Here is a 24,251-nt window from a genome sequence, read left to right on the forward strand (position 1 = left end):
CTCTGCCGTGAGCTGGGGCGATCCTCACCCCCCCCCAAAAGGGGCAGGGGGGCTCCCCCCGCCCCCCGCTCCCCCCAAGGGGGGACAGAGCATTGTGGGGGCGAAGGGGGAGGTTTAACACCCACCACCAAGACCCCCCTCCGCCGGGTTGTGTCCTGGCCTGGCACGGGGACACCGCGGCGCGCCGAAAACGGGGCTGAATCTGGGCTCGTCCGCTCCCCGCGGGCATGGGGAGGGGGCTGGCGGCGTTGCTGTGCCGAGGGCACGTCCAGTGCTTCACTAAGGGGGCTCTCGGGGAGCTTTGTAGCACCACGGGGAGGGGGGCTGGCTCGAACCCCCTCCCTCCAGTCCGGGGCACCCTGCCCCAGCTTCCCCCCCACCCAGGGAGCCGGCAGTATAAATAAGGGGGGGGCCGTGCAGGCAGGAGGGGATGGCACTGCGGCGGCTCCGAGTCCTGAGTATGCCAGAGCAGGCCCCGGGTCACTGTCCCTGGCGCGGGGGATGGCAGAGGGAGCGGAGAACCCCCCCCAAACCGTCCCTCCCCGCGTGCTGGCCGGGGCCGCGCTCAGCCCATGAAGCAGACGGGGCCCAGCTCGAAGCCGAATTTCTGGTTGGCGTCTCCGAAGTCGACGACGGCCACGTCCGTCAGGGGCAGCCGCTCGACGCGGGACGAGGTCACCTCCAGCACCGTCCGCTCCTGGCCATGGCGTCCCTGCGGGAAGGCGGTAAACGCGGCGTACGGGGCGCCTGGGTGCTCTGTACGCAGGCTGGGACGCGACGGGGGGGGACGCAGGCGGCGGGGACGGAGATACGGGGTCTGTCATGGCTTTGTGGACTCACCTGGCAGCCGTCGTGGAGGGCACGGATGGGCGCAGCCGGGTGGTCGTGCGCCAGCTCCTCTTCGTTGGCTCCGCGGAAGCGCAGGGCGCGGGCAAAAGTGCCGGCGTGGGCGTCGTACCAGGCGGCCGCGTGCTGGCAGTTCAGCGTAAAGTTCTGGTGAGCGCTGGCACTCAGGAGACGCAGGAAGGTGAGCTGGGTCACGGGTACGGCATTCCCGTCTGCATCCACGTAGGAAAACTGGGGAGAAGGACAGCACAGGGGCTAAGACAAAGACACCTGCACCTGGCGTGCTGGGATGCCGCCACGCAGGGGGTCTGGCTTCCCCCCCCAGCCCAGCCCGGAGCACAAGGACCTCCCATGCTCCCCACCTTCTTCCCCCTTTTGAAGGTGCTGTACCACGTCCCCGGCTTCTCCCTGTTCCAGGCGGCCAGTCGGACCTGGGGGGGGACAGAGACGATGACGGGGTGCAGCCTCTCCGCCCCACAGAGCTCGGGGGAAAAGCGAGTCCCAAACTGCCCCCGGCGCGTCCCCACGGGGAGGGCTGCTGGGGGGGTGTTTTTGGAGAGCCGGATCCTCTCCGCCCTCACTCAGACTCACAGCCTCAAACTTCTTATCGGGGAAAAGACAGGTCTCGCCGCCAGCTGTGAAGTTACAGAAAACCCGGAAGGCATCTCGGGAGCAGCCCTGGTTGGGGTCAATCCAGTACTCACCTGGGAAGGAGGGCGGGAAGGAGGGCAGGAAGGACAGACAGATGGGACAGAAAGTCTGGCTCCTTGCTGGCTCTGGCCAAGCCTTAGCCAGGGACACACCGCACGGGCACTGCCTGGCATGATGTAAAGCGTCCCGTCCCCCACCTCGGAGGGGGTTTTTGTGTCCCCTCTCCCTCCAACTGCCCCCCCCAAAAAACCCTCACCGTCCTGGAGGTGCGGGTGGCAAATCTGCAGCTCCCTGCAGACCCGCGCGGGGCTCTCGGGGGTACCCAGGGGCCGTCTCAGCTGCTCCACCTCCGTGCGCAGGGAGCTGAGCGACGCGTACACCTCCTCCAGCCCCTCATAATCTGGGGGGGGTCCCTGCTCCCCCGGAGTCCCTTCGGTTGCCCGCCGGTGCCTCCTGCTCCGGCTCAAGGGCAGCGGCTCGAGCAGCTCAGCCGGGCGGCCCTGGGACAGACAGGGATGAAGGGGTGAGAGCGGCAGACGTGGGGGCAGGCAGCAGCGTGAACGGACAGTGGAGCCCTCCTGGGAGGGGACGGACATGGAAGTGGTGTCTGTCCAAAGCATCCCTTACTCACCGGTGGTCCCGGGGGGCCGGGGGGGCCTGTGTCACCTCGGGGACCCAGAGCACCCTGCAAAAGAAGAGGACTCAGAACCGCGGTGCTTGCTCCCTGCGACGGGGCCCCCGGGTTTTTCTCTGGGAGCACGTTAGGAACTGCCTTCCCCCGTGCCCATCCCTCCCCAGCACTCACCGGTGAGCCTTTGGAGCCCTTCTGGCCCAAGGGTCCCTGCGGGGAAGAGAAAAGAGGGGCACTGGCCGGGCACGCTGGTGATCCCATGGCAGCTGCCCGCCCCGGACCCTTCCCTGGGGCTTGTGGTCCCCCCTGCCCCTCTCACTCTCCTGGGGACGAAGCCCCCAGGGGTCTGCAGGGGAGTTAAGGGCAGGCAGGAGACCCTTGGTGAACGCACACGGCGCAGGCAGATACTCACCGAGAGCCCGGGGGGGCCGGGGGGTCCAGTGGGGCCAGTGGGTCCAGCCAGACCCTGTGGGTAGAGCCAGCATCAGCCCCGAGCTCGAGGGGGGCTGCACCCCATCAGCCCCCATACCTTGTCTCCCCCCACCTTCACCCAGCCCCTGAGCTCAGGGGAGACACCCAATACTCACAGGGTCTCCTTTGGGTCCCGGGGGGCCCTGGATACCCGGGAGCCCCTGGTCTCCTTTCTCCCCCATCTCTCCTGGTGGTCCGATGAGCCCGATGAGGCCAGCGTGGCCCTGGGGGCGAAGGGCAGCGTCAGGCAGCCCCCTCCCCAGGAGCAGGGGGAGCTCGGGGATGGAGGCTGTGGTGAGGGACCCCCGCTCCTGCACAACCTTCATCTCACCTTATCTCCCTTGTAGCCAGGGTCTCCCTTCAGACCAGGCAAACCCACAGGACCCTGCAAGAGGCCAAGAGGATGTCACGCACCCTGGATGGTGCCCAGCTCACGTCACCCGTGCCCAGGGCTCGCTCATCCTCACTTACCAGGGGGCCAGGTGGTCCTGCTTGTCCCGGAGCCCCCAGCAAACCTTGTTCGCCCTGGAAGAGACTTGGTGTGGGCAAGGGGCCTGAGGCTGAGCCCCTCCAGAAGAGCCCTCCAAGCTGCGATCCCCTCAGGCTGCAGCCATCGTGCCTGAGGGGACGTCCCCCAGTCCCAGCTGGCCGGGACTTTGGGGACACGGGCAGCCCCACATTGGCACGGGAACATCCTCCCCGCAGCCCCCGACTCACAGCAGGGCCGGGGATCCCACGCAGGCCTTCAGAGCCCGGCCGTCCTGGTGGCCCCTGTGCCCCCGTGGGGCCCATCTTCCCGGGTGGCCCCTCTGTGCCAGGCTGTCCCTGGGGACAGAAGGACAGACAGAGCTGAGGCTGGCACCCCTCAGGACCCAGCCCCACCTCTCCGGGCGGTGGGGGGGGGTCTGGTCCTGCCCCAGGCTGGAGGAGGCTTCTGGAGGGGAGAGGATTTGGGGAGCCCTGGGGCGTACCAGCCACCGCTCACCTTGGCACCCTTCTCGCCCTGATGGCCCTCGCGCCCCATCGGTCCCACGGGTCCCTGGAAGAGGGGACAGAGACAGCAGGAGCTGAGCGCTGGCCCGGGGCTGGCCCCACTCGCAGTCCCATTTCACCCCGCGCTGTCCCTCCCCATCTCACCCTCGCCCTTCCCCTACTCACCCTCCGTCCGGGGGGACCTGGGGGACCTGGCTCCCCTGATGCGCCTGGCGGACCCTGAAACGAAGCCAGTGGGATTTTGGAGTGAGGGGAGATTCCCACAGCCGGGACTGGGGGGAATCGTGGAGGGCAAGGAATGTGTAAGAGTCCCAGGAAACAGCACAGCTCAGCTAGAGCCCCTCGAGCCGCCCAGCCCAGGGTGGTCCCACTGGGAATGTGACCCCCCTTTTGCAGCCAGGATACCCCCAGCTGCCCCACTCACCGGCAGACCGGGGTCCCCGCTGTCGCCCTTCTCTCCAGCAGCTCCGTCCAGACCCTGTGACACAGGGGAGGGTGAGCACCCACCTAGCCGAGCCCCCTCCACCCATCCCCAGGCTATTGGGACACCGGGAAGCAGTGGCAAGGCGGAGCAGGTAGAGAATCGTGGCATCCTGGCACCTCCCAACCCCATCACTGCCCCACGGTGACGGCAGTGGGTGACACCGGAGCGCCACGGGGGACGTGGGGGCTGGCTCCAGCCCTTGGGGAAACCTCAGGAGTGGGGGCTGCTTCTGCTCTGTGGCCCCTCTAAGGGGTGAGCAGGGGCTACTCACCGGCACGCCGGGGTCTCCGGGGGGACCGGAATCACCAGGGAAGCCGATGGGACCCTGCAGAGAGAAGAGGACAGGAGCATGGGACGGGGAGGGAGCCCCAGACCTTCTGCGTGCTGGGAAAGCAGAGGCAGGGACAGGGATTAGAGCCTGCAGGGTATCGGGGCGGGGGGATGTGGGGGCTCGGGGCAGCAGCCCCCTGCCTCCCCATGCTCCCTCCTCCCCTTACCAGGTTGCCTTTGGCTCCATCCTCTCCCGGTGGGCCCTTCTTGCCCGGGGGTCCAGCTGCTCCCGACGGCCCCGCATCTCCCTTCTCCCCCACGTCTCCTTTCACACCCTGCGGAGGGACCACATTAGAGCAGGGAAGGAGCAGCTGGGGCAGTAAAAACGTCCACCAGGAATTCTGCCTGCACTTTCCGTGGCCAGCGAGAGCAGGATCTGGCCCTCGCTCTCCTTTCCTTGTCCCCTAAGACACCCCGTTTCCCTCTGCGATACTCACGGGTGGTCCGGGCTCCCCCGGGGCTCCGGGATCTCCTGCTTCACCCGGCTCACCCTGGGTGAGAGAAAAGCAATGGGGCAGATGCTGCCAGGTTGGCGTGGGCAGCTCTGCCCAGCCCCAGCACTCAGACTGAGACCCCCACTGCCCTCCCAAACGTGGGTTTACCTTTTCTCCCACGGCACCCGGTTGTCCCACGCCGCCCGGCATTCCCTGGGGGCCCTTAAAGGCAAGAAGATGGGGGGTACCCACGTTGGGGACAGCCCTGGCATCCAGCAGCCCCCACTGAGCCCCCCAGGGCTGTACTCACCTCGGCACCGCTGGGTCCCTGTGGCCCACGGGGTCCCGGTGCACCGGGGGGGCCCTGTAGGGAGTACAAAAGCGGGGGGGTCAGACTGCAAAAGGTGGCTGAGCCGTGCAGCTCCCACAGGAGAGGGAGATGTGGGAAGCTGGAGACGGGGCAGAAGGAGGTGGAGGGGGAGCGGTGGGTGCGTAGAACGAGATGGCCGCGGGGTTTCCTTACCATGGGGCCAACATCTCCGTTCTCGCCCTTCTCGCCCGGTGGGCCCGGCATGCCCTGCGGGGAGCACGGGTTAGCCCGGCGGGGTCTGGAAGCCCCTCGGGCAAGGCAGAGGGTGTCCTGGCCCAGGCAGGCTGCGCAGAGCCTGGAGTCGTGTGTCCCTTGTCCCTCCTGTCCCGGCAGACCCAAGGCTGCCCCACTCCGCTCCTTACCTGCAGGCCAGGGGGGCCGCTTAGGCCAAGGTGACCCCGTGATCCCTCATCTCCTTTCTGCCCAAACATTCCCTGCTGCCCACGGCGCCCCGGCTCCCCGTCTGCTCCCTAACAAAGGGAGAGGTTGGGGTCAGCACCGCCTGCCCCACAGAAACCCCAACGTGTGGGGTGGAAGGGCAGGGAAGGGAGCCAAGAGGGGAGGTGGGGTTCAGTCGAGGGAATAAATGTGGTGGGAAGGGTGCTTGGCAGCTACTCACCGCGGGGCCAGGGTGCCCGATGGGTCCCTGGATTCCTGTCGGTCCCGGGGGGCCCTGTGGGACAGGAGCACCCACCTAAGGTTAGGGCAGCCCCCAAATGTCTCCCGCCTCGCTGCTGCCATCTCCCCCCTGCTCCTGGAGCTGCTCTACCCCTCGGAGAACTCCCCACCCCAGGCAGAGCAGCCCCTCGGCACTCACCGCCTCGCCCTTGTCGCCTTTGCTGCCCTTCTGTCCGGGAAGCCCCATCTCGCCCTGTCGCAAAGAGAAGACGGTGACAGCCCACGGCCAGCAAAAGACGGCGAGGAGGGAGCGCTGGCAGCCAGGGAAAGCTGCCATGGCTGGGGAGCCACGGCCAAGGAAATCCCAGCACTGGGGAAACCTGCCACCACCTGGGAAGCAGTGCCAAGGAAGCGTGCCAGGGCCAACAGCCCGCTGCCGCCCGGGGAATCCCCACTTCTGGGAAGCCATAGGGAAAACCGGCCCCCTCCCAGAGGTCCCCCAGCCCTGGGACATGCCCTGTGTGAGGGGACTTGTCCCCAGTGCCCGTCCTGGGGTATGTTCCCTGCGCTGTCAGTAGCGAAGTGCGAAGGAGCCACTGCTGGAGATGCTGACTTGCATCCCCCTGACTTACCTTGTCCCCGTCTTCTCCCGCAGGGCCGGGGGGTCCGCCTGGACCTGGCAGCCCCACGGGACCCTGGATCCCATCGTGCCCGGCTGGACCCATGGGACCCCTCTCGCCCTGCAAGGCAGGAAGGGGAAGGGCTGAAAGCAGGACTGGCCGGAACCCACGGGAGACACAGCTTGTCCCAGCGCTGCCCCACACCTCCTGCGTCACCCCACACACCCTCTCGCACCTACCGGGGAGCCCTTCTCGCCAACGGGACCGGGGGGGCCCTGTGCACCCCCCCGACCCGGCAGTCCAATGCCTCCAGCAGCCCCTGTGGGGCCTCGCTCTCCGGGAGAACCCTGGGGAGAAGAGAGAGGTGGGGTGGAGGGAAGAAGACCCCGGCAGTCTTCCTCCTCTCCAAAGAAACCTTTCTCTTTATCAACTAGAATTTTAAGCAGGATGGCAAAATCACTCCCCAAAGAGTACATATGTTCCAAGGGAAACCCCAAAACTGCAGATAACTCCTCAAACGTCATGATGCTTTGTACTCACTGTGGGTCCAGGGGGACCAGGGGGACCTTCCCCACCCTTCAAGCCAGGTGGACCCTGAAGGAGGGCAGGGAAGATGGTTAAAAAGGACCCTACTCCCTTTTTTCCGAGGACCGTAACAGGCTATGTCCAAGCCTGGGACAGCACTGACCATCTCTCCAGGTGCCCCCCGTGTGCCAGGAAAGCCAGGGATGCCTGGGGGGGCCGTTCTTACCGGGGCTGCCAGCGGGGCCAGGGTCTCCCTACAAGGTAGAGAGGAGTAGCAGAGAGCTTTGCTCTGTCCCCACCAAGCTGGGGAGAGCCCTCGTGCCCTGCAGAGCTCAGAAGGGACCCAGCCCCGCTTGGCTCAGGTTTGTGGTGGTCCAGGTGAGTGCTCGGACCCCCGGAGCGGCTCCTACCTTGGCTCCTTCTCGGCCAGCAGCTCCGGGCAGGCCCTGTTCCCCAGGAGGACCGGGGGGGCCTGGGTGCCCCCTCTCTCCCACAGGTCCCGTCTCGCCTGATTTACCCTGTGGGGAGAAAGCAGGGTGAGCATCGGGGGGTCCCTCCACCCCACTGGACTGGCTTCAACGCAAACACCTCCTGCCTCCATCCCCAGCACTCACCTGGGGTCCCACCACCCCTGTGGGGCCGGGGGGGCCGGTTTTTCCATGAAACCCCTGCAAAGGAGAGAGGGAGTTAACGCTGGGTATTGCCAAACATCCCCCCCCGCCCAGGCAAGCGAGGCAGAGGACCCACCGGCTCGCCACGCTGTCCTGGATGTCCTGGCAAGCCATCCTTTCCGGCAGGACCCTGGGCAGGAGCAGAGGTAACGGGGTGGGGGTTACGGGCTGCGTAGCTGGGCTCCCTGCTCCGCTGCCTGCACCCCCGGGGCGCAGCGGGAGGAGGACATGCCAGCCCAACTCTGTCCGCCACCACCATCTCAAGCGCAGGCAGGACCAGGGCAGGACCATGGGCAGACGTCACCACTTACGGGGGGACCTTTCGTGCCTGGGAAGCCGTTGGGTCCCTGCGGACCTTGGGGACCCTGTGGGAGGGAGAGAAAACCCACGATCAGCAGCAGAGGGGCTTTCCCCACGGCCCCGCAGCACCCAGACCCTCTCCCTATGCCCAGCACCCCCGTTTTCCCCATGCTCGGTCCCTTCCTGGGGTGGCTTTGGCAGGGGACACCCCTTCACCATGCATCGACCACCCCGTGCTTACCTTCTCTCCCATCGCGCCGGGGGCCCCGTCATGGCCAGGATCTCCCTGGGGAGACAGAACCAGGCTGAGGGCAGCAGCAAAGACCCCCGCCGTCCCCACTGCCCCACATCAGACCCCGCGGCCAAGGAGCCCTGAGCACAGCGGGGGGACGTGGGGGACAGCAGGGACCCCGTGGCCAAGCTCCCACCTACCTTGGGGCCGGGTTTTCCGTAGGACCGGGCAGACCTCGCTCCCCTGGGAGGCCCTGCGCAGGCAGGAGGCAAAAAGCGGGGTGAGAAGGTGTGGGGCAGGGAGTGGGGCTGGGAATGGGGTGAGGAGAGGGGAGACGGAGCTGGAATTGGGGGATACAGGGCAGGGAGCGGGGCTGGGAGCAGGGTGGGGGAGCTGGGGGAGCAGGATGGGAGCGGGGCAGGGAGCCGGGAGGGACACAGCTGGCCCCAGGATGGTTCCTGTGGGATACAGGCGGAAGTTTGGGATCTGGTTGCTGTGGATTACAGTGGTCCCCAGGGTCTGGTTGCTGTGGGAAACGCCTGGCTCCAGCCTAATTGCCATGGGATACCGGCAGGCTGCGGAGCATGTTGCCGTGGGATACTGCAGACCCCAAGCTCTGTTGCCATGGGTTACAGCCGGCCCTAGGATGGTTGCCGTGGGATACAATCCACCTGGGAATGGTTGTGGTGGGATGCAGCCAGACCCCCAGGATGGTCACGGTGGGATACAGCCGGCCCTGCCACAGCAGACAGGGTGATTCCTGTCACCCCCAGCTCGGGGCCGGGGCTGTGGTTACTCACCGGGGGCCCCTCGCTGTCCCGTCTGCCCAGCCTGGCCGGCCTTGCCCTGTGGGAAGAGAGGAGGTGGTGGGGACAGCAGAGCCATGGGGCAGCCCCCCACTCGCCCATGCTCCCCCCATGTGCCCCCCAAGGGGACGGAGCATGCCCAAGCGCATTTGTGAGAGGGTGTGTAGCACAGGAACGGAATGGGCAACGGGGCTGTGTCCCTTCCCCGCCTTTGAGCTCAGCCCAGCCCCTCCCTGGCTCGCAGAGGGGGTGGCAGAGCAAGATGTGGGGGCACAGGGAACTGCCCGGAGGGATGGGAGAGGGTGATGCAGCGGGACAGGGCCGACTCACCCTCTTGCCTTTTTCTCCTGCCAGCCCCCCATGGGACCCTGGAAGCCAGTGGAGCCCTAAGGAGAGAGAGGATAAAGTGATAACGCAGGGCCAACGAGGCACTTGGGGTCCCAGGGACACCCCAAAGGCTCCTCTGTGCTCACCTTGGGGCCCTGGCGCCCGGATAGCCTGGGAGACCTGGCACTCCCCAGCTTGCCCTGCAAGGGAGAGAGCAGAGTCGAGCTGTGGGCTACGAGGGACGTGGGGACGGGGTCACAGGGACACGGGACTCCCCTCACCTTCTCTCCTGCAGGGCCAGGAGCACCCGGTTCCCCCATGGGACCCGTCTGCCCCTTCAGCCCCTCGGGGCCGTCCTCGCCTCGGGGGCCCAGCACACCCTGGTCACCCTGGAAGAGTAACGCAGAGGGGTGGGGAGCACGCTGCCAGGGGGACAGGGCTGCTCCCTGGGGTCCCCAGCTGTCCCCTCGGATGGAGCTGTCCCCCTACTTGGCTCCATGTCCCCCCCCAACACCCCAAATCCTGCAGCCAGCCAGCAAAACCCCTCAGGGCTTCGTGGCACCTGCAGCCAACTCACACAGCCCTAAGGAAGAGACCCCCACAAATCCCACGCCGGGACCCCCCACTTACCCTGTCGCCCTTGGGGCCCATGTCCCCCTTAAAGCCGGGGAATCCATCTTCTCCCTGAACAGAGGCACATTTTGGGGGGCGGGCTGTGACTGCATCAGCCCTGCTGCAAGCCCCAGATGGGGCCAGGGCGTGGGGCTGAGTCCCAAATCCCAATATAGAGGGGTTGCTCCCAGCTGCACCCCAGGCGTCCCCCCCACCTGCACCTATCTCAGGGCGGGGGTGAGTGTCCCCCAATATCAGGGACCCACGGCTACCGTAGGGCAAGGACCCCTGTCCCCTGCTGTCCCCTCTCCCAGACCCTTCTTACCTTCTCCCCTTTGCTGCCCTTCAGGCCCCGCACGCCAAAAGCTCCCTGCGGAGACACAGAGGGGGCGGAGGGATGACCCCAATGTGGGGGACACCACCTGACCCCCCCCCACTGCACCTCGGCAGAGCCCAGCAGAGCGGGAAGCTGTGCTTACCTTCACCCCACGGGGTCCCGGGTAGCCGACGGGACCAGGGGCACCCACCAGGCCCTGGGGACAGAGAGAAAGTCAGCAAAAATGGGATATCCCCCCTTGGAAAGAGGATCCCTTCCTCCTGCCCGGGGTATGATGGGAGGTGAGCCCCTTACCTGGAGCCCTTCTCTCCGGCTGGCCCTTCTCGGCCGGGGTGACCCTGCAGGGACACACAGGAGCTGAGCCCCAAGCCGGGACGGTGACACTGCCCCGTGGGCCCCGCTTCACCGGGGACCGGAGCGATCCCACAGCCCCCTCGGTACTCACCGGGGGCCCGTCGGCCCCAGCCACACCCTGTATTCCCGGCTTTCCTGGTGGGCCCTGGGTGAGAGAAGGAGGTGTGGGAACGCAGAGGGACTTGGGGTCACCCCTGTGGCTCCCCACCGCCCGCTCAGAGCTGGGGCAGCTCTGGACCCCCCCATCCATGCTGGGTTCGGGCTCACCTTCTCCCCTGGCAGCCCGACGGGACCCTGGGGACCGGGCAGACCCTGAGAGAGAACACACCGGGGTGCTGGGAAGGGACTGAGGGAGCACCCAAGCCCCCAGCCCCGTGGGGACGCCCTGCTGGCCTCCCATCACCTCCACGTACCTGTGGACCAGGGTTCCCTTGCTGTCCCGGGGGTCCCGGTTCCCCCTGGATTCCCTGGAGGGGCAGAGAAAGTCCATCAGCACAGCAGAAAACCCCCTCAGACCCCAGGATGTGCCATCCTGACGCTTGCTGCACCCCTGTGCACCCTCCCGGCCCACGCACCCCACGAGGGCAACGTGGCAGCTCTCGCCCCAGCCCTGCCTCCCCCTCCCTGGAGAATCCCGCTCTCTTGCTGGCTAATTTGGGCTGGGTGCTCCCAGGGGGGCCCCCACTGACACCCACCACGTTGCCTTTGGGACCCGGCGCTCCGTCGATGCCGCTGGCACCCTGTGGAGGAAGGAGGGAGGGTCAGGGCTGAGCTGCACCCCAAGGTGATGCCACAGCCAAGGACGATGCCGTGCCCAGGCTGACAGGTGATGGAGAAAAATCCCCTTGGCCCGAAGTGGGGACAGATGGACAGACAGACAGGCAGGAGCGGTGTCTCATACCGGTGGTCCGGGGAGTCCGGGGGGACCGCGTGAGCCGATCAGGCCTCGCATACCCTAGGGCCGAGGACATAGGGGTCAGTGGGGACTCAGATGGCAGCACTGACCCCAGCACCCCATATTCCCTGGGGTGGGGGAGTCCAGTGCCCAAATCTCTCCTCCAAAAAGCCACAGGGAGAAAGCCAGGAGCCAAGCTTGCCCCGCACCGCTCCCGGGGCTGGGGGAGAAGCCGGGCCAGGCTCCCGGTGCCGGCCGCAGGTACTTACGGGTTCCCCAGGCTGCCCCCGAGGTCCCGGGAGGCCGTCCGAGCCCTAGAGAGGACAGAGCAGAGCTGAGCACGTCCCGCCAACACCAACAGTGCCTGATCCTTCCCCATCCCTCCCCAGGCTCCTCACTTTGGCGCCTTTCTCCCCGGGGGGGCCCGCTGTTCCTGGCTTCCCTATGTCACCCTGCAGAAGAGAAAGGGTGAGGTGGCGTGGGGCCGGCGGTGGCAGGAGGGGCCGCGGCACGGTCCCGCTTACCTTGTGGCCCTTCTCGCCCGTCGAAGCCTCTGTCACCCTGCGGGGTAGGACAGGCGTCAGGCTGAGCTCAACGTCATCCCGTGCCGGGCAAGGACCCGGGTGTCCTGGCTCCCACCCTGCTGCCAGCACCGATGCCACCCCGTGCACAAGACCTTGGGTCCGGTTTCCCCCGGGAGACCCCTGGCACCGTCCGCTCCAGCGCGACCCTGCAAGACAAATCGAGGGAGTGGAAAGGGGCCCTGAGGCTTGGAGCCCCTCGGGACGGCGATGGGAAAGGGGCACCGTGGCATGTGACAGCAGACCAGGACATTTGGGGGAGGCAAAACCCAAACCCCCAGTGCTTACCCGTCTGCCCAGCTTCCCCGGCGGTCCCGGTGGTCCCTGTATTCCCTGGGGACCCTGATGGAGAGGGAGGGGAAGGCGTCAGGGCTGGGCTCACCTGCAGCCTGCCAGACCTCTGCCAGGGGCACAACCCCGCACACCCGCCCCTCGCACAGCCCAGCCAAGCAAGACTCACCCGTGGCCCCATGTCCCCCGCGTCTCCTTTCAGGCCCGGGTGTCCAGGTAGACCCTACAAAAACAGGAGAGACCCCACCCTGAGGGTTTGCTCGATGCAGAGATGTGCCCGACAAGGTGCATCTTAGTGGGGTGGGCACCCCGTAGCGGCCCCCACACCAGCTGTACTCACCAGTGGCCCCGGGCGGCCAGTCAGCCCCATGGGACCTGGGGGACCCTTCATGGCAAGCTGGGGAGAGAAGGGAGGAGAGGGGTGAGGGGGAGCGGGAAGGCTGGGCAGCGGGGCTGGTCACAGGGGTCCTTACCTTCGCCTGCTGCAGGATCGCTTGGGCTTGGGCTTCTTGGAAAGAGACGGTGGGACCCTTGAGGGAGTCTCCGCCAAACTGGAACTGGGGGGAAGGAACAGGGTGAGGGACAGGGGAAGCCACCGGCCCCCAGCCCTGGGGATGACCAGCTCTGTGTCATCTAGAGAGCTGTCCCCCACCAGACTCCGAGGGGAGCAGGTGGGAAGGTCCCCAAGGGTCCCAATCCTGCCCCCCAGCACTTACTGGCAACATAATCATGGTCCCTGCTGGGCCGCGGATCCCATCAGCTCCCGGCAGCCCCGGCCGTCCCGCGGGACCCTGGCAGAGGGGAAACGGGGAATAAGCTGTCATCGTGCCGGCAGAAGCCAGGCTGTCAGGTCAGGGCTTGCAGCTCCATCGCCCTGCGTGCACGCCGGCATGCACCGACAGGACCACTGGGACGCCTGCGGCCCCAGCCCTGCCGTGGGGCAGCTCCGGCCCCGTCACAGCCCTCCCTGTTTGCTCTGTACCTGATCTCCGGGGTCCCCGGGCAGCCCTGGGAGCCCCGGGGGTCCCAGGGGACCTGTTTCCCCCTGTGGAGAACACGGATGCACGTTAATGCTTTGTCATCTCCAATCCTTCCCCATAGCAGCCCCTCGCTCCTCACCGCAGGGCCTGGGGGTCCCGGCAGCCCCTCGAATCGCCGACCCTAAAGAAGAGAGCAAGCCCCGTGCTGCGAACCGTCTCGGATGGGTGGCCCTGGGGTGCCGCAGAGGGCTGGGGGCCACATGTCCCCAGGGGGGGCCGTGCCCCACTCACCGGCTCCACGATAGCTGGCTCACCCTTCTCCCCCTTCAAGCTGGGCTCCTGCAAAACACTGGGGTGAGGAGAAATGGCCGAGAGCTGGGCTGGGGTGAAGGGTTCCAAACTGCCTATGCGGCCCCCAGACCCTGTACGGTGGCCCCAGCTCAGCTGGCCGTAGCGGGGGGTGGGCCCTGGTCCTCATCCCCAGCGTTACCTGAGGAGCCTGGATCCCCATCTCCTCCCGCTTAGCAGGGCCGAACCGCTCCCGGCTCGCAGGGTCCCCCTCGTAGTAGTCCTCATAGCCCGGCAGCTCCGTGCTGTCAGCCCCAGCAACTCCGTCCTCCTCAAGTTCAAGCGCAAGCTCCTCACCGGTGCCCTAAGGGACAGGGAGATGCTGGGGGTGCAAAGCCGGGGCACCTCCCCTGCCTGCCCCAGCCGCCAGCCCTGGTGCTACCTCGAAGGGGTCGGTGCCATTCAGGGTGACGCTCACGGTGGTGGCAAGGCTGGTGGGGACCGGCGGCGGGGAGCTCTCCTCCGCGGACGGCGTCGGTGTGGGCACGCTGGCCTTGGGCGATGCAGAAAGGGCACAGGGTGAGGAAGGGAGCGCTGCGGCAGAGGGAGGTGCTGGCCCATGACCCTTGTGGGGTCCCGCAGGCCAGCAGGGCCAGGGGATGCCCTGCTTTTGGGGGAGTCACGGTTGGACTCAGGACGTCCCCAGCCCACCACAGTCCCTGCCTGGCTTTGGGACAGTGGAGCTGTTCCCCTTTTGGGATAAGGCACCGGGAGTCCGGCTCCTTGGGGACCACCGGCTGGCAGCGATGGCGGGGCAGAGGGGAAGGCGAAGCAGGGCTCGGCAGCTGCTGCTCCCAGGCGCGGGGGCGGCCGCTCCCCCTTACGCCGGGGCCGCACGGCCCCTGGCTCCAAGCAGCACCTGGAGCACAGCCACCCCTCGCCGGGTCTCTCCAGCCCGGCTCAGCCAAGGCTGACTCATCGGCAGGAGGGGCCACCGGCCCCGGGCCGCCCTTGGCCAGCGCTGCCGTCCCCAGCTGCAGTCATGACCCATTTCCAGAGCCAAAGGGGCCGAAGGCAGAGGTGGAGGGCTGCCTCCTACCCTGCCCCGGCGTCTCCACCCAGGGGATCCCCACACCAGCTCCTGGGACACGTTCTGCAAGGCCAGAAGCTATGGGAATGGCTCAGCCCCAGGTACCAGTAGGATCGGCATCCTTGTGGGGATGCACTGGCCGCCCGGGCTCCCCCAGATCCTGGGGAGGAGCTGTTCTGGCCAGAGCCCTGCAGTCATGTCCAACAGACCCAAAGGTCCAGCTCCACGGGGGCCAGAGCGGCTGGAGCCGGCCTGCTTTGTCCCAGACATTGCAAAGAGGAGGCTGGGAGCCGCTCTGGATGCAAGAGGCCATGTGTGACATGGCACAAGCTCTGTGCACAGGCACCGTCAGCTCTGGGATGCATCTGGGTCCACCTCAGGCCATGCACACCTGGAGCTGTTCTGCATTTAAGCCGAATTTGGGTGCCGGCTGCCCCGTCTCGGCACGAGGAGCCAAGCCGCAGGCACGGCGCTGGCGAGCTGCGGAGCGGGCATGCCGCAGCCAAGTGCAAGCAGCAGGTTAGCAGAGCTGGGTTAACCGGGGTAGGTTAAGCAGCCGCAGAGGTGTGTTAGTTATGCTCTCTACCTGGCTGGCTGTGACAGAGGGCACGGAAGCTTCATGCTGCTCCAGCAGCTCCTTGTTCCTCCTCTTCTTGCCCTTGCCCTTGCGCTTGCCTTTCCCCTTTCCCTTCTTGCCCTTCCTACGTGGGGCAGCGGTGGGCTCCAGGCTGCTCTGCAAGGGGCAGTGCAGACGCCGGTGGGGAGAGAAACACGGGCATCAGGGGCCCTGGCAGCTCCCCCGACGTCGACACCAAGCCTGGCAACATCGCTGCAGGCTGCCTGGCAGGGCAGGGGCTCCCAAGGGTCCCCCCACCCTTTCCCCTTCCCAGCCTGGGTGCTTACCTCCTCCGGGAAGGGGGCTAGGAGGGGGTAGAGCAGGGGCTGGTCGCAGTCCGGCATGTAAAGCTGGCAGTAGGAGTGGGCGGCCTTGGGGTCGGCCACGATCAGCAGCTGCTGGACGTCACCCTGCGGCAAAGGAGAAGGGGGGAGCGTGAGGGAGTGGGTTTTCCGTCCCCCCCGTAGCTGCACGCCGGGCCGGTTAAGTGCCCGTGCACACCCCAGACGTGCGTGTGAGAGCCGGCGCTTGTGGCTAGCCCCGTCCCTGCGGTAGCCGGCTGGTCTGTGGGCAGCTTGGAGCAGCCAGCATGGACACCCCCTCGGCCGGGCGGAGGGTGCAGCGGGCGGACAAAGGGACCCTTGTCTGCCTGCTGGGGACAAAACGAGCCGGGGGGGGGCCAGCCCCGCTCGCCTTGCTGCCTCAATGCGGCCTCTTTGCCCGTGGCCCCTGACATTTGCAGCGGGCAGGAATGCAGGGAGGGGACCCAGGTCACCCCATGGGGACAGGGACACCCCCACAGGGACAGAGAGCAACCCCCAGCGCAACTGGGGCCTCTACCGACCGTGGCAACTGGGACCCCCCCCCTTCCCTGGACCCCTCACTACCAGGGTAAGGGTGCTGCGGGACAGCCAAGGGCTCTGGCAGAAGGATTTAGGGAGGGACCCACCTCAAACACCTCCTCGTCCAGGAGGCGGGCCCCAAAAATCGTCACCCCCTCGGTGCTAACGAGGGGCTGAGGTCCCCGCTCCAGCGGCAGCGTGGCGAGGAGGTGGCAATCCACCAGCAAGGAGACGTTGGTGCCCTCCACGGCCAGCGCCACACGGTGCCACCTGCAGAGACGGGACTCGGGACTCGGTTGTAGCGAGAGGGGGGCCAGAGAGACCCCCCGTTGCCCCCCCCCCAAACTCACCTGCCATCAGCCAGGTTGACCCTGCGGAAGACAGGGTACCGCTCGTGGGGCCCGGCTGCCCCTCCTGGTCCTCGTAGAGGAAAACGGGCGAGAGTCCGATCTCCATGCCCAGCTGCTGCACGCCTCGCTCGTCGTAGATGGAGAGCAGGAAGGCTTGTCCTCCGCGCTGGGCACGCACCGTGGCCAGGAGGGAGAAGTCCTTGGGGAAGGAGCCATCTGCAGCAGGGAGGAAGCGGGGCAGGCATCAGGCTACAGCCCCCCACAATGCACCCCAAGGGGCGGCTCCGCACCCCGAAAGGGGATGCTCGCCCTTGGAGCAGTTCGGTTTGCACCCCACGATGGGCTCGGCGGCCCCACGGACGCACGGTGCCGTACCGGGGAAGAGCTGCCGGGTGGGTGCGCTGAGCTGGGTGCGGTTGTCCACGCGAAAAGCAAAATCGGGGTCTTCGGTCCCCGGGCGCTGCGGACAGATCCCAGCAGTGACGGAGACCACCGTCCCGGCCATCCTGCATACCCAACGTCTGCAGCACGTCCACGGGCACCGCTGCGGGGCGAGCGGGGACCCTTCAGGGGGTGGGGGACCCACCAGAGACACCCCAGCCGTTCTCTATGCTTCCAGCTGGGGACCACGGCCGCGTCCCCATCCCCCTGCCTGCCTCCTGCCAAGCCGGGGCCGGCCCCGGTGCCAGGCAGCTGTGTGGGCCCAAGGTCCGGTCCCGCGGCCCGCCTGATTCCTTTACCGCATTCCTCCGCCCCCGGCCCTGCTCTGCACCCCACGGCACGGGTGCACCCCGCGGGGCGGGAGGGCTCTGTCACCCATGGCAAACCCCCATCACTGCTAAGCGCAGCCCGGCTGCACCCATCTCAGGGTGTGGGGAGAAGGGTTGGGGTGCTGCCCTCTCTCCGCAGGGAGCCGGACCCCAATCACGGGCCGCGCCTGGGTGCGTGGAGGGTTAATCCAGCACAACAGGTGTGCATGGAGCAGGGGGGGTGCGGGCTGGGGGCGATGACTGCAGCCACATCAGAGAGCACCGGGCCCCCCGCCCGGGGCAGCAGCCACCCTCCCTGCCAGAGAGGCCTGTCCGGGCAGGCCAGGCAGGGGGATTGGGGTGGGGGGGCAACTCCTCTGGGGCACCCCAAGCTGCCCCCAGCCCCCCCAGCCCAGCTGGGGCACCCCAAGCTGCCCCCCAGCCCCCCCGGGGCACCCCAAGCATGAGCGGGGATGTGGTAGGAGAGGGCCAGGCTGGGAACAGGCTGACCCCATTCCGGCTGAGCCGTCTCTCAGGCCCTCCTGACCCTGGCACATGGGTCCGGCTTCCTGCCGGTGCTCCCCGGGGAGAGCCGTCACCGGCCCCCGTGGCCCCCGTGGCGTGCCGGGGTTGCGGGAGGGTCCTGTCCCCCCTCCCTGGGCTGGGAAGCCCTGGTACAAGGCTGGTGGGTGGCCCTGGAGCGGTTTGTACCGGCCAAGCCCCTCCAGATGCCAGACCCGGGCGTGTGCGGCGTGGGGGGCTTGGGGAGGAGGACGGGGGTGCCAGCGGCTCGGCACCGCTTTTGGTAAAGCCAAAGGGTAGGGGTGCGGTGAAGCTGGGGCGAGGGGGGCCCCCCTCCAGCCTCTGGGAGCCCGTGCCAGCGCTGATCCCTGTTATTCCCACTTCAGGTGCTCCCCCCAAACCCCCCCGCTGCCCCCTAAGCAGCCAGGGGACCCAGGCGCCCGGTTCCCCATCCCGCCTGCACCCCTGCCCCAGAGGCAGCACCCCTGCCAAGGGACCTGGGGGGTGCACCCCTGCCCTGGGGTGCGAGCACCCCTACGAAGGGACCTGGGGGGGTGCACCCCTGCACTGGGGGAGCACCCTTGTCCCACAGGGAGCACCCCCTTCCCAGGGGGAGCACCCCCACCAAGGGATACGGGGGGAGCACCCCAAGGGACCCACGGGGGGAGCACCCCAAGGGACCCACGGGGAACACACACGCCGTGGGGTGAGGGGGGGTGGGTCCCTGTCACCAGCCATGCCATCCCACGGCGGGAGCCACGGGGGGCCCCCAGAGCCCCATCCTGGCGGGTCCCCCCCCGGGGGTGCCCGGACCCCCACCCCGGACACCGTGGGGCCCCCCCCCGGCCCTGTCCGTGGTGCTGAAGGCGGCGGAGCCCCCGGGGAGGGGGGGGGGGGCCACGCGTGACAGCCCCGGGAATCCCACGGGGACTCCCGCGTCCCCCCGGTCCCCACGCCGGTTGCCGGGGGGTTCAGCCCTCCGGTGCCCCCCACCTCCGCACGGACCCGGGGGGGTGGGGTAGAGGGGTGTCAAGCGGGGAGACGCGTGGGCGTGGGGTGTGTCCCCCCCCCACCCGGTGCGCGTTACCTGCCCTGGCCGTGGGCAGCCCCTGGAACACGGCGAGGAGAGCGGCGAGGAGCGCGGCGGGGACCGGGCGACCCTCCATGCCCGGCCCGGCCGGTGCCCGGTGCCCGGTGCCCGGTACCGGAGCTCGGAGCCCGCCCTGCCCGCTCCAGGCTCGTCGGGGCTGCGGAGAGGGAGGGGAGGGGAGGGGAGGGGAGGGGAAGGGAAGGGAGGGGAGGGGAGGGAGGGGAGGGGAGGGGAGGGGAGGGGAGGGGAGGGGAGGGGAAGGGAAGGGGAAGGGAAGGGGAAGGAGGGGAGGGGAAGGGAGGGGAGGGGGAGGGGAGGCGAAGGGAAGGGGAAGGAGGGGAGGGGAGGGGAGGGGAGGGGAAGGGGAGGGAGGGGAGGACCGGCCCGCCGGGATCCCCCGCCTCCCGCCCGGCCCGGCCCACGGGCGGGCCCCGGGACCGACCCTGGGGGGTCCCGGCTGCGAGTTCCCAGCGCCCCGAACGGTGCCGGGGGCCGTGGAGGGTGCCCAGCCCCACAGAGGAGGTTTAGGGGTGCAGAGCCCCCCCCCCCCAGCCTGCTCCCTGCCCCGCAGCGAGGTTTAGGGGTGCAGGGTCCCCCCCAGCCAGCTCCCAGCCCCACAGCAAGGATGGGGGATTTTGGGGTGCAAAGCCCCCAACCCCACTCCCAGCCCCACAGCAAGGATGGGGGGTTTTGGGGTGCAGAGTCCCCCACCCCACTCAGCCCCACAGCAAGGACAGGGAGTTTTGGGGTGCAAAGCCCCTTACACTGCTCCCAGCCCCACAGCAAGGATGGGGGCTTTTGGGGTGCAAAGCCCCTTACACTGCTCCCAGCCCCACAGCAAGGATGGGGGCTTTTGGGGTGCAGAGTCCCCCACCCCACTCAGCCCCACAGCAAGGACGGGGGGGTTTGGGGTGCAAAGTCCCCCAGCCCACTCCCATCCCCACACCCAAGGCAGGGGATTTTGGAGCGCCCAGCCCCACGGCAAAGGCTGGGGGGCTTGGGGGACCCCCCCCCCACCCCACGGTGCAGCTGCAGCTCAGCCTGGTGGCCCCCGGGGCCCGGCTGGCCGGAGTCGCCCCATTGCCTCATCGCCTGAGTCACGGCCGCTCGGCTCCGCTCCCCCGGTTTTCCATTTCCCGGCAAATATTTACCGTCGTCTCTGCAGTAACAAGCCCCCCGCAGATGCCCCCGGCCCCCCGAACCGAGCCCCTGTCCCCTCCCCCGGCTCCTGGGGGGCAACACAACCCCCTCCCCAACCCTCACCCACTTTGTTGCACCTCCCCCACGGACCCCCATGCCAGGTTGGGGGGGCTGCGGGGACCCCGACTGGCCCAGGGTGCGGGGTAGGCCCTCGCTGCAGAGCCGCAGCCACGCGTGCCATCGCCTGTCACCGTCCCACCTCGCCCCGCCGCGGGGTCCCTGAGGGCTGCGTGCCCGGTGCTGGTGGGCAGGGGAAGGGGTCACGGGGTCAGCGGACCCCTCGTTGCCCTCCCCAGGGCTGCCCTGGGGAGGTTGATCCTGCTCCCACGTGACAGCGCAACACCGGTTCCTAATCTCATAAGAACCTTTGGACCAGAGGCCAGCGCAGCCATGGCCACCCCTGCGCCCCGCACCGTCCTCGTCACCGGCTGCTCCTCCGGCATCGGCCTCGCTGTCGCCGTGAGGTTGGCGCAGGACCCCCAGCAACGCTTCCAGGGTGAGGAGCAATGAGGGGACCCTTCCACGTTGTCCCAGGAGGGGACCCACAGCCCCACACCTGCCCTGGCAAGGAGGGGACAGGAGCCCTCCGGGATGGGGCAGCGGGCTGGGGAGGGTGTGGGTTTTGGGGTCCCACCGCTCCACGCTCACCCCATCCATCCAGCCCCGGAGCTTCTTTCTCCTCGCAGCCCCCAGGACTTGAAGTCCCATGGCCCCAAGCTCGCAGACCCCCCCACTCAGCACGCCGAGGCGTCCCTGTGTCCCCCACCCACCGCCCTGCCAGGCAGAGCGGAGCCGGAGCCGTGCGGCAGCCCCACAGTGACACAGACAGCCTGAGCAGCGCACGGCTGCAAGCACACATGCACACGTGTAACCGGGGCCGGCAGCACGCTCCCACCCGGCTGGACGCACACGCGTGCGGTCCCCCCTCGTTCCTGTGCCACCCGCTGTCGCGCACACACACACGCATGTGTGTCCCCACGACTCCACTGCCCCACCACCGACCCCGTGCCAGGGCTGGGGATTAGTCCCGGGGTAGGATTAAAGGCTGTGTTACCAAAGCAGCTTTAGCGAACGTCGTTCTGGCTTGACCCTCCGATCCTGGCTGGCATCTGGGGTCCCCCTGATCAGGGCTGGGGCTCCCCACAGTCATCGCCACCATGCGGGACCTGCGGAAGAAGGAGAAGTTGGAGGAGGCGGCAGGCCCGGCGCTGGGAAAGACGTTGAGCATCCAACGCTTGGATGTCTGCAGCGACAGCTCGGTGGCAGAGTGCATGGGGAGCATCCCCGGGGGACGGGTGGATGTGCTGGGTGAGCGGGGTGCTGGGTGGGGGGCCAGACGGGGCAGCCAGAGGGGGTCTCTGAGCCCCCCACACCATGCCGCAGTGAATAACGCCGGCGTGGGGCATGTCGGTCCTGTGGAGAGTATCAGCGTGGAGGAGATGAAGCGCATCTTCGAGACCAACTTCTTCGGGGCTGTGAGGATGATCAAGGCCGTTCTCCCCGACATGAAGCGGCGGCAGAGCGGTCACATCGTGGTCATCAGCAGCGTCATGGGGCTGCAGGGTGAGGCGGGAGGGGGTCCCGCTGCAGGGGTGGGGGTCTCGCTCCAGGGAGGGGTTCACCGAGCTCAGCCCCTCTCCGCCCGCAGGGATCGTCTTCAACGATGTCTACGCCGCCTCCAAGTTTGCCGTGGAGGGATTCTGCGAGAGCTTGGCTGTGCAGCTGCTGCAGTTCAACGTCTTGTGAGTGTGAGGGGGCACTGGGGGGACCCCAAAGGGCCCAAGGGTGGCTCTGAGCACCCACCCCGGCCCCGCAGTGTCTCCATGGTGGAACCGGGCCCCGTGAACACGGATTTTGAGCTGAAGCTGATGGAGGAGGTTTCACGCTCTGAGTTTCCCGGCACCGACCCAGCCACCGTGCGGTACTTCAAGGACGTTTACCTGCCAGCTTCCCACGAGATATTCACCACACTGGGGCAGAGCCCCACTGCCGTGGCCGAGGTGTGGGGCTGGGAGGAGTTTGGGGGGGCTTCTGGGGGGGTTCTGGGGGCCGTTCCCAGCCCCGTGCCGGCCCTGATAACCCCCTTCCGCTGGCAGGCGATTGTGAACGTGATCAGAGCCAGGCGTCCGGCCTTCCGGACACAAACCAACCGCCTCTACACACCATTGGTGGCCCTGAAGTACGCGGATCCCTCTGGGGACCTGTCTGTGAGGACCTACTACCGCCTGCTCTTCAACTACGGCACCCTCTTCCACCTCAGCATGGGCGCCCTGCGGTGCCTCACCTGCGGCTGCTTCCGACGCAGGGTCACCCCGCTCTGAGCGGGGAACCCCGGGGAGGGGCTCAGTCCCTTGATGGTGGGGAGGGGGCTACGGCAGCAGCCCCACACCCCCGGCATTGCTCACGGCAGGCTGTACGGATGGCACCGGTGGCTGAACGTGTCCCCCGGGGTCCCCTGGTGCTGGAGACGGAGAGGGGGGGTTCCCTCTCTGGGAGCGGGATGGGGTCTGGGTGGGGCTGAGCCTTCCGCTGGGTGGGGAGGAGGGTGGGGAGCCTTGGGGAAGCAGGGGGGAGCCCAGGGGGTGTTGAGGGGCCTTGGGGGAGCTGTGGGGGGAAGAGTCTTGAGGGTTGGGGGAGCCTTGGGGGGGGTTTGGGGAACCTTAAGGGGCTAGGGAGCCTGAGGGGCTTTGGGGAGCCTGGAGGGTGGGGAGTGTGGGGGTCTCTGGGGGACCTGGGGGTGTTGGGGAGCCTGGGGGGGGTCCAGGGGAGGCTCTGGGGAACCTGGGGGGGCTCTGGGGGGACCTGAAGGTGTTGGGGAGACTGGGGGGCGGGTGTCTGAGGAGCCTGGAGGGGGGCTTTGGGGGACCTGGTGGGGCTCTGGAGGTGTTGGGAAGCCTGGGGGGGGATCTGCAGAGCCCGGAGGGGGGCTTTGGGGGCCCTGGTGGGGCTCTGGAGGTGTTGGGGAGCCTGCGAGGGGGGATCTGGGGGAGCTGAGGGCGTTGGAGGGGGGCTCAGAGGGACCTGGGGGGGGCTCTGGAGGTGTTGGGAAGCCTGTGGGGAGGGATCTGGGGGAGCTGAGGGTGTTGGAAGGGGGCTAAGAGGGACCTGGGGGGTTCTGGGGGCCCTGGGGAGGCCCAGTGGGGCTCTGGGGGTGTTGATGAGCCGAGGGTGGGAGGTTCTGGGGGTCTCCAGTAAAGCGTGTGACATCACCCCCACAGCTGGCCCCTCGCACTGACCTTGGCGGCGGCAGCGATACGGGACAGCGGAGGCGGGTGAGGCGGCCCTGGCCCCTCAGGCTTCGTGCCCTGCCATGGTGGGAGCACGGCTGGCCGGGTTGGGCCGGGGATAGAGCCTGGGGCTGCGGCTCACCTGTGCTGCCTAGGCCCCGACGTATGAGGCACGCTCGGGTGGCGTTTTTTGCCCGAAACCGGCACGGGGCTTGCGAACGTCCGGGGATTTCTCCCACGCCAAAGGGGCCAGCCCCGAAAGCTGCGGCCAGCCCTCGGCCCCCACTGCCGCCGCTTCCACGGCACCACAGAGCCTGGGGCTGCGGGCTCACATGTGCTGCCTATGCCCCGACGTATGAGGCACGCTCGGTGGCGTTTTTTGCCCGAAGCCGGCACTGGGCTTGCGAACGTCTGGGGATTTCTCCCACGCCAAAGGGGCCAGCCCCCAAAGCTGTGGCCAGCCCTCGGCCTGCACTGCCACCACTTCAACGGCCAAACACAGAATGTATGTTGGGAGTGCTGGGAGGCAAGGGAAGTGCAGATCACCGTTGTGGGTTTCGCTGTGAAAGCACTGCCCAGGAAAGTTAAGGAGCAGCGAGAGCTTCCCGTGCTGGCACCTTCGCGGTGGGAGAAATCGCGGCCTGCTCGCAGAGTCAGAGCAGCGCTCTGCCGACCCTGAGAGTGACATGGGTGTTTGCCGCGTAAGGAGCTAAGCAAGCGCAGAACGCCACTGCTTGCAATCGGCAGAGCCGTGCTCCCACACCGCAAACGTCCAGCGATTTTTGCCACAGCACACTGCCAGCACTCAAAGCTCTTGCTGCTCATCATCTTTCGCTGTGTGTTGTTTCACAGCCAAACACACAGTGGCGCTCCGCGCTTGCTTATTTCCTTACCCTGCCAACACTGTCTCACTCTCCC

The 24,251-nt window shown here is 67.8% G+C and overlaps 2 protein-coding genes across 2 annotated transcripts; one reads left to right on the top strand and one right to left on the bottom strand.

Annotated features, from left to right (window-relative positions):
• Positions 1–565: 565 nt before the first annotated feature.
• Positions 566–18,982, bottom strand: COL5A3 (collagen type V alpha 3 chain). Its single transcript, XM_075725138.1, is given in 71 exon segments — positions 566–712; positions 841–1,077; positions 1,209–1,277; positions 1,438–1,550; positions 1,754–1,997; positions 2,129–2,182; positions 2,303–2,338; positions 2,541–2,594; positions 2,716–2,823; positions 2,931–2,984; positions 3,071–3,124; positions 3,317–3,424; positions 3,585–3,638; positions 3,758–3,811; positions 4,017–4,070; positions 4,348–4,401; positions 4,574–4,681; positions 4,844–4,897; positions 5,009–5,062; positions 5,151–5,204; positions 5,364–5,417; positions 5,573–5,680; positions 5,830–5,883; positions 6,028–6,081; positions 6,461–6,568; positions 6,688–6,795; positions 6,989–7,042; positions 7,137–7,187; positions 7,189–7,227; positions 7,384–7,491; positions 7,588–7,641; positions 7,721–7,774; positions 7,956–8,009; positions 8,186–8,230; positions 8,373–8,430; positions 8,979–9,022; positions 9,313–9,339; positions 9,342–9,368; positions 9,456–9,509; positions 9,591–9,698; positions 9,940–9,993; positions 10,247–10,291; positions 10,401–10,459; positions 10,557–10,596; positions 10,704–10,757; positions 10,880–10,924; positions 11,026–11,079; positions 11,308–11,352; positions 11,514–11,567; positions 11,777–11,821; positions 11,906–11,959; positions 12,015–12,068; positions 12,184–12,237; positions 12,377–12,430; positions 12,549–12,602; positions 12,720–12,776; positions 12,853–12,936; positions 13,096–13,170; positions 13,362–13,424; positions 13,499–13,540; positions 13,651–13,698; positions 13,859–14,011; positions 14,090–14,200; positions 15,324–15,470; positions 15,641–15,763; positions 16,303–16,465; positions 16,546–16,595; positions 16,598–16,761; positions 16,921–17,035; positions 17,037–17,089; positions 18,904–18,982. Coding segments are annotated over 71 exon segments (5,319 nt in total).
• Positions 18,983–20,496: 1,514 nt separating this feature from the next.
• On the top strand, positions 20,497–22,427 carry RDH8 (retinol dehydrogenase 8). Its single transcript, XM_075725221.1, has 6 exons — positions 20,497–20,602; positions 21,253–21,414; positions 21,490–21,669; positions 21,755–21,848; positions 21,923–22,106; positions 22,203–22,427. The coding sequence occupies exons 1-6, from the start codon at positions 20,497–20,499 to the stop codon at positions 22,425–22,427; spliced, it is 951 nt and encodes a 316-aa protein (XP_075581336.1).
• The last annotated feature ends 1,824 nt before the right edge of the window (positions 22,428–24,251 follow it).

The sequence above is a fragment of the Pelecanus crispus genome, chromosome 27 (assembly GCF_030463565.1).
Source record: "Pelecanus crispus isolate bPelCri1 chromosome 27, bPelCri1.pri, whole genome shotgun sequence".
Taxonomy (NCBI): domain Eukaryota; kingdom Metazoa; phylum Chordata; class Aves; order Pelecaniformes; family Pelecanidae; genus Pelecanus; species Pelecanus crispus.